This window comes from Folsomia candida, unplaced genomic scaffold (genome assembly GCF_002217175.1).
Source record: "Folsomia candida strain VU population unplaced genomic scaffold, ASM221717v1 Fcan01_Sc018, whole genome shotgun sequence".
In the NCBI taxonomy this organism is placed as follows: domain Eukaryota; kingdom Metazoa; phylum Arthropoda; class Collembola; order Entomobryomorpha; family Isotomidae; genus Folsomia; species Folsomia candida.
Window position 1 is genome coordinate 1,770,708 of NW_019091210.1, and position 15,948 is coordinate 1,786,655.

A 15,948-nucleotide genomic window follows, 5' to 3' on the forward strand; every position below is an offset into this window, starting at 1 on the left:
CATCAACACCCTTCGCCACGTGGTCGATACCGTAACCAATGGCAACTTATCTTCCCAACTGCTTAATTCTGAGAATACATGGCCCATTAATTCCTACACAAAGGCCGACATTGCTACCTGGTCAACCCAAATACAGCAGCTTTTCCGTAAAAATCCGGATTTAGCTTCCTCCCCTCAATCAGTCCTGGAATGTCTCGCCGTATCAAAACGGGCATATTTCCTCTTTTCTAACGGTCATCATTTAAACTTCACCCAAATTACGGCACTCTACCTCGGCCTCACTAAACCTCGCGGGGAAGGCGTCCTCTTCCAAATATCTACGGGATCCGGAAAATCCATCATTGCCGCCATCTTCGCCCTAGTTATTTCCCTGAGAGCAAAATCCGTTGATATTTTCACTTCCGGATATCCCCTAGCGATCCGAGATGCCAACAAATTTACGAAATTTTACTCACTCTTTCGTGCAGCCATAATTCCGACACCCGAACTTATACGAAAGGCCAGAAACAATGCTACACCAAGGCGATCGTGTACGGAGAACCGGCCCAATTCGCGTTCGACATTTTGCGTCATATTTTCTGCGACCTGTCCACCATGGGGAATAGACGGCAAGAATTCGTCATAATTGACGAAGCTGACACGGCAATGGTGGACGATGTCTTTAAACTGGCACGATTATCGATGCAAGTTCCCGGGTTTGACTTGCTTCATATCATATTTCAAGTTTTGTTCGACCGAGCGAAGAAAATTAGGGGGAGACTCGTCCAACGTAACGGGTCTTACTATTATGTTGATCACGACCTAGTGAGGAATAAGGCGGGTGAAATTTGTTTCGCAAGGTTGGGGCAAGATGGGATTCCTAAATTAATTCCTCTCCATTCCTGCAAGGATTCATACTTCGCGGACTTCAAACTCCTCACGGAAGACCCAAACGCGTTTGTGGAAACCCACCTCAAATCATTTCTCACCGCGACTTTCTCCCCCGAAATAATCGAGGGATTTGAAGACATTGAAAAAATCCGGATTCCCCTCCACCTGCAAAAATATGTTACCCTCCAAATACCAAAATGGGTGGAGAGTGTCTCAGTTGCGGAAAACTATATGGAGAAAGTCCACTATTTGGTGCATAATGGTCAAATCAAACCCATTGATTACTGGAGTACTGGAATAATACAGGACTCAACCGCCTGGAATAATGGGTTGCATCAATTACTTCAGAGAAAGCATGGCCTCCACTTAACCGCAGAGCCGCTCACTACCAACTTCTTGTCAAACTTGTCACTAATTAGGAGATATTGGAACAATGATGAGCGTAACATTATCGGATTTAGCGGGACTTTAGGGACGCGTCATACAAGAGAAATTTTGGGGGAAATTTTCAACACGGTTTGCATAGATCTGCCGGAAATCCACTACAAGAAATTTATCCTATACGACGACATAATAACGACCTCAAGGGAAAGGTGGGCTTCGGAAATTATTTTTACACTTCACGCCCAAATTCACCGAGGGAAAGGAACCCTCATAATATGCGGCACCATGAGGGACGCCCTTTTCCTCCGTGACAGAATACTGGCCTCCAAACTACCTCATAACGGGGTTAAATTGTACATTCAAAACGACGAGGATCAAGAAAAGCAGATATCGCACATTTCCCAGCGACAGATCTTTAACGCGACTAACTTGGCTTGTCGTGGGACAGATATTGTGGTGCATGTTGGGATGGAGGAGGATGGCGGACTCCACGTAATTCTTGCTTATCTGCCCGATAGTGACCGCGTTGAGCAGCAGGCATTTGGGCGTACCGCCCGACAAGGGAATAGTGGTTCGGGGCAGTTGATTTGCCACGTAATTAATAAATCTTCACGTAATCTTCGTCAATCACGAGATGAACTTGAGCTCTCAAACATGCAAGACTCTGTAAACAATTACTTCTCCAACTTGGCCAATAAGGAGGAATGCTTCATCAAATTTTGCAATTTTCTAGAAAAAGTTAGACGACAATTTTGCAAAGAGAAAAATTTCGTGACAAAAATATTTTCCAACAAGTATTCGCACGAAGATCTCACAATAATTCAGGCACTGGAAGAACGCTGGGGTAGATTTTTGTTGGAAGTGGATACCTTAAAGAAGGAAGTTGTGAAGGAAAAATACCAGCAAATTTGAGGACAAGTTATCTTCAGAGTTTAATTTTAACTCATCCATCCACACGGGAGTGATAAGTAATCCGTTTACGCATTTAATCATCGCGACCGATGTGATGCAGAACAGTACAAGATTATCTGATTATTACAATAAGGTGCAACTACATTTGGACCATGCGATACAAATGGACCCTGATGTGGTCACAGGTGCCCATCTTCTCAGTGGGGATCTCCTCCTCGTCGGAAAGCTTGGCGTGGTTCTAGGCGACAAGTGGGACGCAAATTATAAGACAAAGGCGATATCAAAATATAGAAAATGCCTGGAACTCATCCAGTCTGAAGTGGACATTCTCCAGTTATCAATTGGACTCTTGAGTTACGACACAACCGTGGAACATGGCTACTTAAAACAGCAAATTTTAGACAGACTGCATATCCTTGAATCGATTCAAACCCATGTGTACGGCACGATCCAGACCGTCACAAAATCTCTGCGCCCCATTGACATCAAATATATTAACCAAACCTCAGGAAAAGAAGTATTTCTCAAGTATTTGTGCGACTCAGAGAAATTTTCGTTTTCAGATAACGTGAATGAATCCAGTTACAAAAATCTAAACACGCTCGTGGGCAAGTCTAAGTCAGTCTTCACCACGAAGGCAGATCATATGTTCGCTGAAATTACTAATTTTTTTCAACTTCCGAAATCGGAAGTCGATGTTTTATTGCCTAAAAGAAAAACATTTTTGTCAACTTCTCAAAAACTTTCATCCAAATCGTCATCAAATTCTGACTTCTTCACGCTTACATTTAATGGCTTAACAGCTCATAAAGATTGCGGTGAAAGGGACCAATGCCTACAAACGATGGAAGCCCTGAAGGATGAGAATTTTCATAATATTCCCACTTTAATGTGTAAGGATCTTGACTGGAAGCAATTAGTTAAGATCCTTTCCAAGAACGAGGCCAAGACAGGAGTCACACAATCGGAGTTAATAACAACTTTAACAAATTTGACAAAAAATCATCCTGTACGGAAAAAGATAATCGCCATATGTAAATCTGGTCAAGATGAAGACGTTGAAAAAATGGATTCTAACGAGTTCATTACTTGCAATGAAGCTACAGAATTTGCATCCACCTGTGATCCAGACACCACTTTTAATATCATAATTAAAAACAGAAATATAACCAACTTTAATATTTTCACCCCAATTGATATGGACATTCAACTTGATCACGTGGATTCCCCAATAATTCCCCAAATATTGGAATCCTTCCGGCCGACTTTATTTGCCAGTGCTACCATCATATTAACTGGGTCAGACTTATCCCTGGTAGAAAACCAATTTATCAAATTTCCGCGACACTTCAGTCAACAAACTGCAGGCGAGATTCCTACTTGGTTTGCTAATCCGGGAGAACAAAGTACACAAAATTATGACGAAATGCGCATCATAATCCCATCTGAAGCCGTTTACAACACTGTCCTAAACCAAATCCCCCCGGGGATAACAGTATCCATAAAATTCAGTCATCTCCAGTCCAACTTTTTACCCATTTCGACACACTCTTCCCCAGTCTCGCCCTACACAAAAACCCACATATCTCTCAACCAAGTTACTAAATCCAAATTAAAACAAATCCTCCCCATCCTTCGAAATCTAGACGTCTCACTGGCTCTCACGTTTCAAAATTTATCTCTCCACGAAGCACAATATGTCATCGCATCTGCCCAAATAAGACAGGAAAACATGCAGCAAAATAAGCTTCAGACCATCGAAAATCTCTTCACCCACGCAAAACTTCCCCTCGAAACGGTACACGACTATCGCAACAGGGGAATATATTTGCTGCACACTTTCACCGAGAAGAAATTCATCCCTTGGCGCAGCATTTTTGCCGTGTGTGGAATCGCAACTGCACAAATGTTACTTGGCGCTGTATTAATTTACACCGGCTTCGGGGCGACCGTCGGGATGGGACTGATTACCGAGGGGATAGCCGACTTTATCACGGCGTATCGAACCTACCGCTCCAGGGAGTTTACCTGGTCGCAGTATAGATCACAGAAGGTTATCAGCATCGCCATTTCCGTCGTATCGGGGGGATTATCCTACCTGAAAAATGCTGCCAAGGGGGCTACAATCGTTGAAAGTGCTGCCACCGAAGTAGCTGAACAAATCGCGACATCTGGAGTGTCAAAGGTAACAACGGCTAAAGTAGGAGTTGGCGCAACCCAAATTTTCCAAGATATTGGCCGCGTCGCTGTGCACGAAATGGGGCGTGAAGGGCTACACATGACAGTAAATGCAGGTTCCGACCTTGCCCTGCGAGCCCTTGAGGGCACCATACGGGAAAAACTTGAGCGCACGATGACCCAACAAATCCAAGATAACAGCCCTTTGCTTAGAATGTTGGCGTATTACCATGCATTGGATTGCATCACGGGACAAAATATACTGGAAAAATATATTCGCAATATTTTGGACGTATTAATGTCTCCCAGCAATAACGAAATGGATCAAGTTTACGCAAATTTGAGCAACTCTTTCCTCTCTAGTATGCCCCAAGGGGGGAAAATATTGGACCTCTACAGACTAAAAACCATCGCCAGTGGTAGCTTGGAACTGGTGAAAATAGTGCCTCAGCTCTGTCACGAAATGCAAAATTTCCTCGAGCCTAGTGTCAACCGGACGTGGTCAATTCAATTCACTTGGTTGTGTCGCAAGTGGAAATTATCGTGCAATGAAGAAGTCTTGGTAGGAAAATGTATCGACAAAAAATTACAATTTGGAATTATTCAACCCACACTGGATGAGAAACTGCTGCAGGAGGAAATGCCAAGTCACGCAGAAATTATTAAACGCGATTTGCAAAAATTTCAAGAAGAAGTGAACTCATTTGATTTGGTTAAAATTGATAAATATATCGCCCTCATGGCTGACTCCTTGACGGAGAAAGTTTGTCAGGTTGTGCACAAACAAATCGTGACTCCAATGGCTGATTATGCGTCTACGAAAGTATTAAAATCAATGTCAGACATAATCGGGCATAAATTTCAAAGTGACGCTAAAGATTTGAATGTTAATGAAATAGTGGAAACATCAAAAAATATTGTTGATGGGGTTAACAGACTTCGCGAAATTGAAGAGGAAATAAGACAGGATGAAGGGGAGCATAGTGATGATAATGATAAGCAGAAGGAGGATGTATAAATGATAAAATACTTTCCTTACATATAATCACGAACGAAGATTTGTTTGTACGTACGACATATTTATGTACGTATGTACTGAATTTGTTCCTGCTTCGTAGTTGGTAGTTGGTACTAATATTCTCAAATAATTTCCAATATATATACTCTTGTCAATTTGTTTTAGATTGTAGTAGTAAATAACGAGTAAGGCTGCTGCTTTTTAATGTATCTAATTAGTGAACAAACTGAAGAAATTTTGTATTTATATAAGTAAGTAGTTAAAATATTATTTTATATCTATGATTGTAACTTAATGGGCGTAATGCCCGAAAAAGTTCTAATAAACTCAAATACATACATGTAAGTAATACTTATCTACTAATCCTAAGTATTCTTAGTTAGTGTGAAGTATTTTTTATAAGTGGATATGTTTGTATTTTATTTAAAGAAAGTAGTTTATACAATAGTTATGTGAATATTCGATGGCGCCTAGCATATATGTACATACATAATGTATAAAAAGTCAATAGATAAGCACATGTGCACAGTTTCATTCAGAGTATTTTAGCTGCCGGTTTTCTGCAGGAAGTTTTGTATTATGTAAATATTGTCGACAATCATTCCTTCTACAACCTTATGTATATATTTAACATAATGTATATACACTCTTAGTAATCCGGTACTAAAATAATATGTAGCGGTTGTCATACATGTCTCTACCAAAGTGGTATTGATATGTGATACTGCCAAGTAATATGCCGGGATTAAATTTTCGCCATATCCGACGGTAATAAATTTTACAGACAGGAAAAGAATAATTTTTACGGACCGGTATAATTTAATACATACTAAGCTGGAGCAACTTTAATATCAATCCTGCCTGACTATGCCAGATTTCTAATAGTGTGTGTATCTACATAGTCTCAGGATTCAACAATATGACCCAATGGATCAGCCAAATTTGTAAATATGTATGTTTTCCATCGTGAAGGCTTCTAAAAATGAATACCGTTCTTGACTCCGCATCAGTTATTTACACAACATGTGAGGCACCGATATTCATCACTATCAATTCAATGGGGGTATTCATTCCGAGCTTGCATCATTAGCAACGTTCCATAAACCAAAGTTCCCCAAAAAAATTTGGGTTAAAAATTCGTTTCCGAACTTGTGCATCTCCAAGGCAAGAATTGAGTTTGAAAAATATTTTTCAAAAATATGTTGCGACACAAACTCGTGATGAATACCATTAATGTAATAAGTCTCAACATATTTACTAATGATATTGTCGCATTGCAATTCTCAAGGTTGTGGAGAAATGAAAAGTTCCTGCCGCAATTTCCTAATCTCAGCTTGAGATTTAAATTTAAATATGTATGTGAGCAACCATAATACAAGTCAGATACTGAACAAGGATCGCGTTGAATGGATTAATACTTCGCACTAAACCGATACCAGGTAAAGTATTTAATCACGAATGTACTTACATCGTGCATAATGCATACATATGTATGTAAATGATTCGTATTAATGTTGCCAATTGCCAAAAAGGTTGAAGGTGTATGTAAATAAGCTGAAGACGAGTTAGCCTGAAATATAATTGAAAACGACACGTGAAAAGCTGAATCATGTTGCATTCTTTGATTCCACGATAAATTTGTGATATATGTACAGTAAAAACGTAACGTATGTACGTAATTGTACAAATTTAAAGTAAAGGGAAGTCCACACAAAATTCGTGCTTTTAGATCAAGCTGTAAATATATTGAATCTAAAAGTTACCAGTTGATTGCCTTTATTTAATTTCAATTTAGTGTAAATTTTACCATTTAATAAATATTTTAGTTAACTCATGGGGTCCAAAAAGGCTGCAAAATTCACTTTGATGTCAAGCTACATACATAATTTATTTTTTTAACTAATTTAATGCCATCTCAGCTGTTCTTTCCATAACTGATAGGAAACACTAGGATACGTACATACGTACAAATTATTACATTTCTCTGAACCTACCACCAAATTAATTCATGGTTCTCTACTTACTCGCAGATTTCGTGGAAGCAGAAATTCATTGTCATATTTTGGTACTACATAGAATATGTGTCAAGACGGTCTTAATTTGCACATTAAGAAATATCCACTCTGCAGGTGGATCTAAATATAGGTATGTATGTTGGTATGTCGATCTATTTTCCAAGTACGGAAACAAAAAAATGTGCTAACTTTTACTTTCTTGCGCAGGTGCATACGTCCAGGACACTGTGAAGCTCAGAAACCTATCATCGGAACCACAGAGAAGGTTTGAGAAGCAATAAAGTTAACTATTTTCATCAACCTAGCGCAAGTTTTGGGGGCAAACAATAAGCTAACAAAGTTCTTGTGGGCAGGAATCCGCGAGGTAAGTATGCACAATTTAGGAGAATAGGACAAATTCGGGTTGTATGTAAGTAATTATGAGAAGTGCAAATAATTAAATTATTCATTTCCAGGGTACCTCGATATTATGGATGGAGGGAGACACGCATCAATAATTGACATGTTTTTCATTCTTCTATTTACATAATATATTTACTTTTTATTTTGAACTATTTAGTAAGTAAGAGTTTATTTTATTTCGTAAGGTTAGGGTCTTGATTGTACGACCCTTGGGTGGTCAGTATTTTCACGATTTTTTGTATTTTAGATATCATTAAGGATAGACATAGTCTCCATTATTATGGAGACTATGTATGTAATAAAATAATTGATTTACTAATTACTAATGATTTTTTGGCGATTTTAGAGTTAATAATGTACTCGTCTTCCGTTATCTTGACCTATATTTTTCTGGCAACGAGAATAAATTTGGATAAGGTTACTCATTCGCTTTCACTCTCACTGCAAAATTGCAATTTGCAAATTTCAGACTAATTATATTTGTGATCGATTGACGCCAGTTTGGTCCAAATCTGTGAGCATACGGTGGGAGACCTCCATTGTTAGAGTGTAACTTCAACCTACGCATATCCCGCATATCTCGCAAATTGAGGAGAAGGATTAGGAATTTTGCCAGATTTCATAGTGAAAACGTAGTTACTTCGTATTTTTGCAAATCACTTGAAACTATATAAATGCGTAGTTTAAGATACATATGTACACACATACGTTGAGTTATCTAAATCGATGCTAAATTCGTTGACGAAATAGCTGCCTGATTTATGAGCATCTAATATAGATATGTATGTTCTTAATAAATACGAAACCAGACTCATTTACGGAATTTCTTTCAATGTCCTCAGCCGGGTAAAATATGTACTTCCATGTAGTGAGTGAATTTCCCGGAAAAGGAGAAAGTTCGGCTGCCCTGGACCAGAGGAAGCTCTTATTAGATATGAACATGCATGTCAAGCCTACACAATGTACATAAACACACACTGTTAAAAATCTGAGGTCAAAGTCAAAGTGGTATTGATTTCTCGGTATTAAAGAATCAAATTATACTGGTCCGCAAAAAGTGTCTACCGATTTGGTACAACTTTAATACCGAGCTATATGTATGCATATACTTGCATCCTCCTGCATACTGCATTTCATCTTCAGCTTAACAATACAGCCAACCATCTTAAGCTGAACTCTGAATACGATGTGTACATACACTTGTACAAGTGTATAAATTGCAGACTAAAATTCCCGGCACTGTTAGAACTCAAGTATTGTCACGTATGTATGTACATATGTAAGTATGTAAGTAAGGTATTGGTTTCCGGTATTAACGTTGCTACCGCTCGGTATTAAAATTATGCCTGTCGGGACAAATTTGCTACCGGTATGGTGAAACTTTAATACTGGTCTATTACTACACCGTATTACTTATCAATACTACTTTGATAGAGTCATTTACACTGTTAAGCATCTGGTAGTGTCACGTGGATATATTTTGGTAGTAACTTCCTACCGGATTATGGGGCGAGGATTAAAAAGAGAGTCCTGCACGCCATAAGTTTTGCATGTACATAAAAAAGGACTCCTTTTAATGATCGCACAATAGTAGTAGATAGTTTATTTTTTAGTGGTAAATTTTTCATTACCCAAACATTGCTAAACGATAATGTCAGTTATTACCAGGGTCGCTAGAGTCACATACATACATATGTATGTCCTCCTGTCTGTAATGATTTAACATTAATTTTCTAAGAAGGTATGAATGTCGCCTGGTATTGTTTTAATACTGGATTTCTAAGAGTGAATATGTCTGAGAAAGAAAGTGGGCAAGTAAACTTTCTCCTCTTGCAGTAAAATGTATTCTGAGGAATTTGCCGACTTTCTCCGCCTAGGAGACGATAAAAACTCGTCACCAGCTGGGAAAGTGAGTCGCAATGATTTCCGAGTCCTTTTCTGCTGGTAAGCAGTCCGGATTTATGTCAAGTAATTATCTAAACCACAGTCATACTTAAATCAACTTTGTTACTCTGATTACTAAATGGTTGAAGTGAGAAGTCGAACCATACATAACACTACATTGTCTCTTTCACTATTCAAGTAAGCACCGCAATATTTTCAGTGTTTGATTTCTTCCACCTTTTCGGCATTTCATGAATGCCTGACATTTCAAGAAATTGCAAGGATTGTAACGAGAAAGAAATAGCGACGCATCCTTTGAGCGATTATATTTAAGAAATTTTTAATAGTTAGGTATTTTTTAGTAAAATCTTTTGCAAATAATTTATTTAATTAATTTGTATCAAATAATGTTTATTTTTGCTAAAATTTCTAATTATGTATGTATGCAGATCCCGAAATGGGGGGAAAATCGAGTCACCCAAGAAATCAAAAGTGTGACGGAGCTCTGTTCATTTTAGGTAGGAGAGCTTCGACGAGTGGCTGTGGGGCTGCGGATTTTTTCTGTCCACGCTTTAATCACAGTGTTACCTGGAAGCATGAAGCCGACATTGTTAACAATGGTGGTGAAAAGGTTGGTCAAATTGTCATGAATTATTCAGCACTAAATTTCATGAGGATTTTTTGTAAGAATCTGTAAATAATTTTGCAGTACACGATTGGGTCTGCCAAAAATTTAGAAACTTTGGATGACGAAAAATATGGGGAGTTTTTAATATTTCGGGACAAAGTGGACCTTTCCGAGGAACACTTCCGAATTGAAAGTGATGCGAATGGGACGTTCTGGCTGCATAGTTTAGTGAGTAAAATTAAATATAAATTAATTTTAAATGTGATTTTAATGTGACCACAAATTTCAACAGGGAGGACGAGAGACTTTCCTAAATGGGAAATTACTTGAAGATTCAACCGAGTTAAAATTTGGGAATATATTTTACTTTTCACCTATTTTTTCGCCATTTTGGGATTCCCGATTAATTCCCTTGGCCAAGAAGGGAAGAAGCCAGGGGTTGTTGTACCACAAAAAATGGTCGGGGCAAGAATATGCAGTATTTAAATTTGAGGTGAGTTACAATCGCACATATATGTAAGTTAGGTGTGATTCTGATCAAAATGGCACATGCATACTTATATGTTCATATATGTACATATACACACAATACACATGGCAGTGTACACTCTATCAATGAAATGCGATATTAAAATAATACCAAGTGGAACTCATACTTATGTACATATGTATATATTTATATGACGCTATCAAAACAGTTGTGCGAGTAATAGGGTGTATGTTGTCATAACTTGGTATTAAAGTTTTACTACTGTATGTTGGTAAATGGTAATTTTTCGCGGTCCGGATAATTTTAATACCATAAGCTGTAGCGCCTTAATATCGAGAAATCAATACCTACGCGATTATACCAGCTTTCTAACAGCGCATCGGTGCAACTTATTAATTGTATCTATACATACTTATATCAAGTTATATTGTGTTAATTTTTAATTAATGGCATCGACAATCACATCCAAATAAACATAATTAATTATTCATCTGTCGATAAATCCTGAATAATCTAGCTAAATAAATCTTTATCTAACGTTATCTTTCCTTCCAGAGACTGATACGTGACGCAACCGGAAAACAGATTATTCAAGAAACAGGCAAAAATGACATAAACAAGTTATTTCTTTGTCACCCCATTTTCTACAACCATGTCATCCTCACCACAATATTTGAACGCTTGGTCAACCCTTCTTCATCCCACACCCGCTATAACGAACACCTTTTTACCTGTCGCCTCGTCTCCAAATCATGGAACGACTCGGTTCGGCTCGTCATTCAGAAAAATCTCGTACCCAGCGTCACCATTGGTATGCAAGAACTACAGGTCGGCACACATTACCGCACGAACCGATGGATCTACTGGAAAACGGGGGGCGTCTCAGCACTAAAATTTGACTCGCTGAGTTTTAACATTTACGGAAATCAGCCCCACAATTACGATCCCATAGATTACTTATATCTGGCCGATGCAATAACAAAATTCAACCAAGATTTGTCCAGATTTATAAACCAGGCAGATTCCCACCCTCTAAACTTACTTATCATGAAAATAGAGTATTTTACCCCGATTTGCATCCTCCTCTCGAGATTTTCTAATCCCCTTGTCGAGCTCAACATTCAAATTAATAAGGTTTGGATTTACGACGGAAACCATCACAAATCTGGATTCCCGAAAGATCTAAGGTTTCCAAACCTGAAAAAATTAACACTCGAGTTTTTCGAACATAAAGAAGGTGATCTTGCGAACATCTCGGATTCGAGCTGTCTCGCCCAACTCATCCAAGCTTCCAGCCGAATTGAGGAGCTCGTGTTAAAGAATTACGCCAAACTTCCCACCGAATTCGGGACGTCGTTTAAGAATTTGAGAAAAATAACGATTTTTGGTCAGTGGGAGTATAACGTGCAGAGTTTGAATTTGCACGACTTTCTCGCCCAGGTTATGCCCTTGTCAGCAAATCAGTTAACCTCTTTCACATTAGACTTGCCCGAAATTCTAGTTCAACAGGGCACGAAACGGGACGAACTGCTATCCTTCTTGCAAAAACACCGGAGAAGTTTGGAATATTTGGAGCTCTCGATACGCGTGCAATCTTGTGCGCATGAGCCCCGACCATTCATAAGGGTGCCGAGGTGCATGTCAAATTTGAAGAAGGTCTGGATAAGCTGGAACGATCATCGGGGGGGGTCCAACTCTTGGTGGGGGTTTAAGTTGGGGAGTCAACTGAAGGGGAAGGAGGGTGAGGACTTCACAGCGGAAGAAATGTCGGAGGGGCCCTTCGTTGTGAGGGAAGGGAGGAATTGTGGTCAAGAATCGTGTCGTACTTGTGACGATTCTTTAGTGTATGGAGAGTGGCGTAATAAACAGTTGAACAAAGAGATGTATCCTGTATTGCTCTAAACGTGCCTGGGTAGGATTTGGTTAAATACATATTTCTGTGTGTAAATATGGTATTTTCTGAAGTGAAAATAAATTGCCTGAGTCTGATTTATGTAATTTAATAATTGCTACACTCTTAAAAATACCTTTTTGAAAAGTTAACGCACTCTGAATTCTACTTAAATTAAGTAAACTATACTAAATCCCGAGTAAACGTTACCCTTTATCAAGTTGACGTATGTAACTCTGGTTAACTTATGTACATAATACAGAATATATAGCGCATTTACTTTTCAAAAGGGTTTCATTATTTTTAAGAGAGTGCGATAAAAATTGATATTTTGCTGTGAAAGTGTGAAGCAATGACTCTTTGCTCGATTTATAATTATTTTACGATAATTACATATGCCAAATTGGTAGGAATTTGTAACAATTTTTATTTTACTTCAGAATCATAGTATTTCCACAAATAGTGAAATTTTTCTGCAATGTCTGAAAATTATTTTTTTATGTGACACGATAAACTTGCGTTACTTAAGTACACTTAGAATTCTGCTATAGTCAGGCAGGTATTGATTTCTTGTATGGACAGATTTTTGGATGATGCATGTTGTTTGTCAGAGGGAAGCTACATACATATGTACATATTACGTACCTATATTGAAAAGCAAATAAATGGTAACACTGAAATTGATCCCCCTTTTGATATTGAAACTCGATACTGATTCACCCACCAATTTATGAATAAATGTTCCGTTGATTTTAAACCGTGCTCAAAGTTTTATAAAGGTCAAGCTCCTCTTCTATTTTCTTATTCAATTCTTCAACAGCTTCATCTGACGGTAAAATGCTCTTGTCAACGCTCGTTATGATTCGCATTCCGTCGGCATAACTTATCATGCAAAATGCGATTCCTGAATAAAAAATGGAAATAAATATGTACACATTCTTATAAAATCTTCATGCTTATGCGATTTCCTGAGTAAAATTGTACTGACCACAATTTCCCACGCCCACTCCGGCAGAAAAATTGATGTCCAAAACCTTATTATTATTTCCACCCGCTATGAAATTTCCTCCATACGATGGCCCTGGAAAGTTTGAGATGAGGACGGTGGACAAATAATTGTAGGAAAACCAGTCAATCATCCAGGAGAAGAGTCCTCCAACTACGGGAATCATTACGACAGAGAACAGCGTGGCGGGCGAGTGGTTCAGCCTCCTGTAATATTTCTCTATCTTGGTCAGCCTCTTCATCGGATCAGAGACTCCCACGGGTAGAGGGATGAAGGAGAAGGTGCTGTTGTGCATGAAAAAAGTATGCTTTATCATCATTCTTTACGGTGACAAGTCTAGATATTTCCGTATGGGCGGATTATTTAAAACGTGCAAATGGTTCCTTAGTTTCTTAGAATGATCTGGAATGGGTACTGATACAGACGTGGTCAACTTTCTCGGCACTTTCACTCCACTCTCAATCATCGACTTCCTCAGACCTAGATGTATTTACTAGGGCATGTAATCTCGATATTTCGAGATCTCGAAATACCGATATTTCGAGATCTCGAAATACCGATATTTCGTTATTAAAATACCGAAATTATCGGTATTCAGATACCGAAATATCGATAGTTCGATATTGCAATACCGAAATTCAAATCTTGGAATTTATGAATTTATTTAATTAATATAACACTTTCGAATCAACGTAACCCCTTGGAATTCAAACTTTGGGGTGTAACCAGGTCAAAATGGAAACATTGGGGGTGTAACCAACTCAAGATTTAGAAATAATAATATCGAATTTTGACTTGGCCATAGCTCTACCTAAAGCTTCTAAAATTTAATTTTGACTTGGGTACACCCTACAATTTTCCCAAATTGATTTTCGAATTGGTCACACCCCCATAGTTCCAAAATTTATTCTCGGTTTGGTCACACCCCCAATATTCCCAAAATCGAATTTTGAGTTCGTTACACCCCCAAAGTTCCCACAACTGAATTTTTGACTAGGTTACACCCCCAAGGTTCTTACAACTGAATTTTTGACTAGGTTACACCCCCAAAGTTCCCACAACTTAATTTTGACTTTGTTACACCCCCAAAGTTCCCACAACTGAATTTTCGATTAGGTTACACCCCCAAAGTTCCCAAAATCGAATTTTGACTTAGTTACACCCCCAAAGTTCCCACAACTGAATTTTTGACTAGGTTACACCCCCAAGGTTCTTACAACTGAATTTTTGACTAGGTTACACCCCCAAAGTTCCCACAACTTAATTTTGACTTTGTTACACCCCCAAAGTTCCCACAACTGAATTTTCGATTAGGTTACACCCCCAAAGTTCCCAAAATCGAATTTTGACTTAGTTACACCCCCAAAGTTCCCAAAATCGAATTTTGACTTGGTTACACCCCCAAAGTTCCCAAAATCGAATTTTGATTTGGTTACACCCCCAAAGTTCCCAAAATCGAATTTCGACTTAGTTACACCCCCAAAGTTCCCAAAATCGAATTTTGACTTGGTCGCACCCCCAAGGTTGCCAAAATCGAATTTTGACTTGGTCACACCCCCAAGGTTGCCAAAATCGAATTTTGACTTGGTCACACCCCCAAGGTTGCCAAAATCGAATTTTGACTTGGTCACACCCCCAAAGTTCCCACAACTGAATTTTGACCTGGTTACACCCCCAAAGTTCCCACAACTTAATTTTGACTTGGTTACACCCTCAAAGTAGAAGCTTTAGGTAGAGCTATGGCCAAGTCAAAATTCGATATTATTATTTCTAAATGTTGAGTTGGTTACACCCCCAATGTTTCAAAAATTGATTTTTGGCCTGGTTACACCCCAAAGTTTGAAGTCCAAGGGGTTACTTTGATTCGAAAGTGTTATATTAATTAAATAAATTCATAAATTGCAAAATGCCAATTTCGGTATTGTAATATCGAAATATCGATATTTCGGTATTTGAATATTGAATACCGAAATACCGAAATACCGAAACCGATATCGAGATTACATGCCCTAGTATTTACATCGTGATTTTGGGAAAGTTTGACATTTTTTTTTGCGTACAAATCATAGATTGCAATATATTGGTCCATGGACCATGGAACATCGATTGACCATGGATGGATTTTATTGTGGTCCATGGTCCATGATCAATTGCTAGCTATGATATAAATTAATATTTGTTCGTCACACCAGCAGTAAGAGCCGCGAAAATGACGGTCGTGAAGCTCACACCGTTCGCATTTTTTATTTTCTTGATGCACTCTAAAGGAA

The 15,948-nt window shown here is 38.4% G+C and overlaps 3 protein-coding genes and 1 long non-coding RNA gene across 4 annotated transcripts; 3 read left to right on the forward strand and 1 right to left on the reverse strand.

Annotated features, from left to right (window-relative positions):
- Nucleotides 1-594: 594 nt before the first annotated feature.
- LOC110857444 (protein translocase subunit SecA) lies at nt 595-2,166 on the forward strand. Its single transcript, XM_022106039.1, has one exon. It carries the CDS (start codon nt 595-597, stop codon nt 2,164-2,166), a length of 1,572 nt encoding a protein of 523 aa, XP_021961731.1.
- Nucleotides 2,167-7,335: 5,169 nt separating this feature from the next.
- Nucleotides 7,336-8,092, forward strand: LOC118438138. The gene is made up of 3 exons (XR_004836601.1): nt 7,336-7,507; nt 7,585-7,741; nt 7,833-8,092. It is a non-coding gene; the product is annotated as an uncharacterized LOC118438138 (long non-coding RNA).
- A 1,576-nt stretch (nt 8,093-9,668) lies between these two features.
- LOC118438112 lies at nt 9,669-13,450 on the forward strand. The gene is made up of 5 exons (XM_035857892.1): nt 9,669-9,861; nt 10,113-10,294; nt 10,373-10,519; nt 10,584-10,784; nt 11,337-13,450. Exons 2-5 carry the CDS (start codon nt 10,121-10,123, stop codon nt 12,681-12,683), a joined length of 1,869 nt encoding a protein of 622 aa, XP_035713785.1. The 5' UTR covers nt 9,669-9,861; nt 10,113-10,120; the 3' UTR covers nt 12,684-13,450.
- LOC118438113 lies at nt 13,409-14,225 on the reverse strand. Its single transcript, XM_035857893.1, has 2 exons — nt 13,661-14,225; nt 13,409-13,576 (listed from the first exon to the last, which is right to left on the reverse strand). Exons 1-2 carry the CDS (start codon nt 13,995-13,997, stop codon nt 13,425-13,427), a joined length of 489 nt encoding a protein of 162 aa, XP_035713786.1. The 5' UTR covers nt 13,998-14,225; the 3' UTR covers nt 13,409-13,424.
- Between the last annotated feature and the right edge of the window lie 1,723 nt (nt 14,226-15,948).

Bases quoted from the DNA above. Each gene is read 5' to 3' on its own strand.
- LOC110857444 (XM_022106039.1), top strand. From the start codon at position 595: ATGGGGAATAGACGGCAAGAATTCGTCATAATTGACGAAGCTGACACG.
- LOC118438112 (XM_035857892.1), top strand. From the start codon at position 10,121: ATGGGGGGAAAATCGAGTCACCCAAGAAATCAAAAGTGTGACGGAGCT. The intron at 10,520-10,583 runs GTGAGTAAAATT...AAATTTCAACAG, and splicing joins CGTTCTGGCTGCATAGTTTA to GGAGGACGAGAGACTTTCCT. The intron at 10,785-11,336 runs GTGAGTTACAAT...CTTTCCTTCCAG, and splicing joins ATGCAGTATTTAAATTTGAG to AGACTGATACGTGACGCAAC.
- LOC118438113 (XM_035857893.1), bottom strand. From the start codon at position 13,997: ATGATGATAAAGCATACTTTTTTCATGCACAACAGCACCTTCTCCTTC. The intron at 13,577-13,660 runs GTCAGTACAATT...TTTTTTATTCAG, and splicing joins AGTGGGCGTGGGAAATTGTG to GAATCGCATTTTGCATGATA.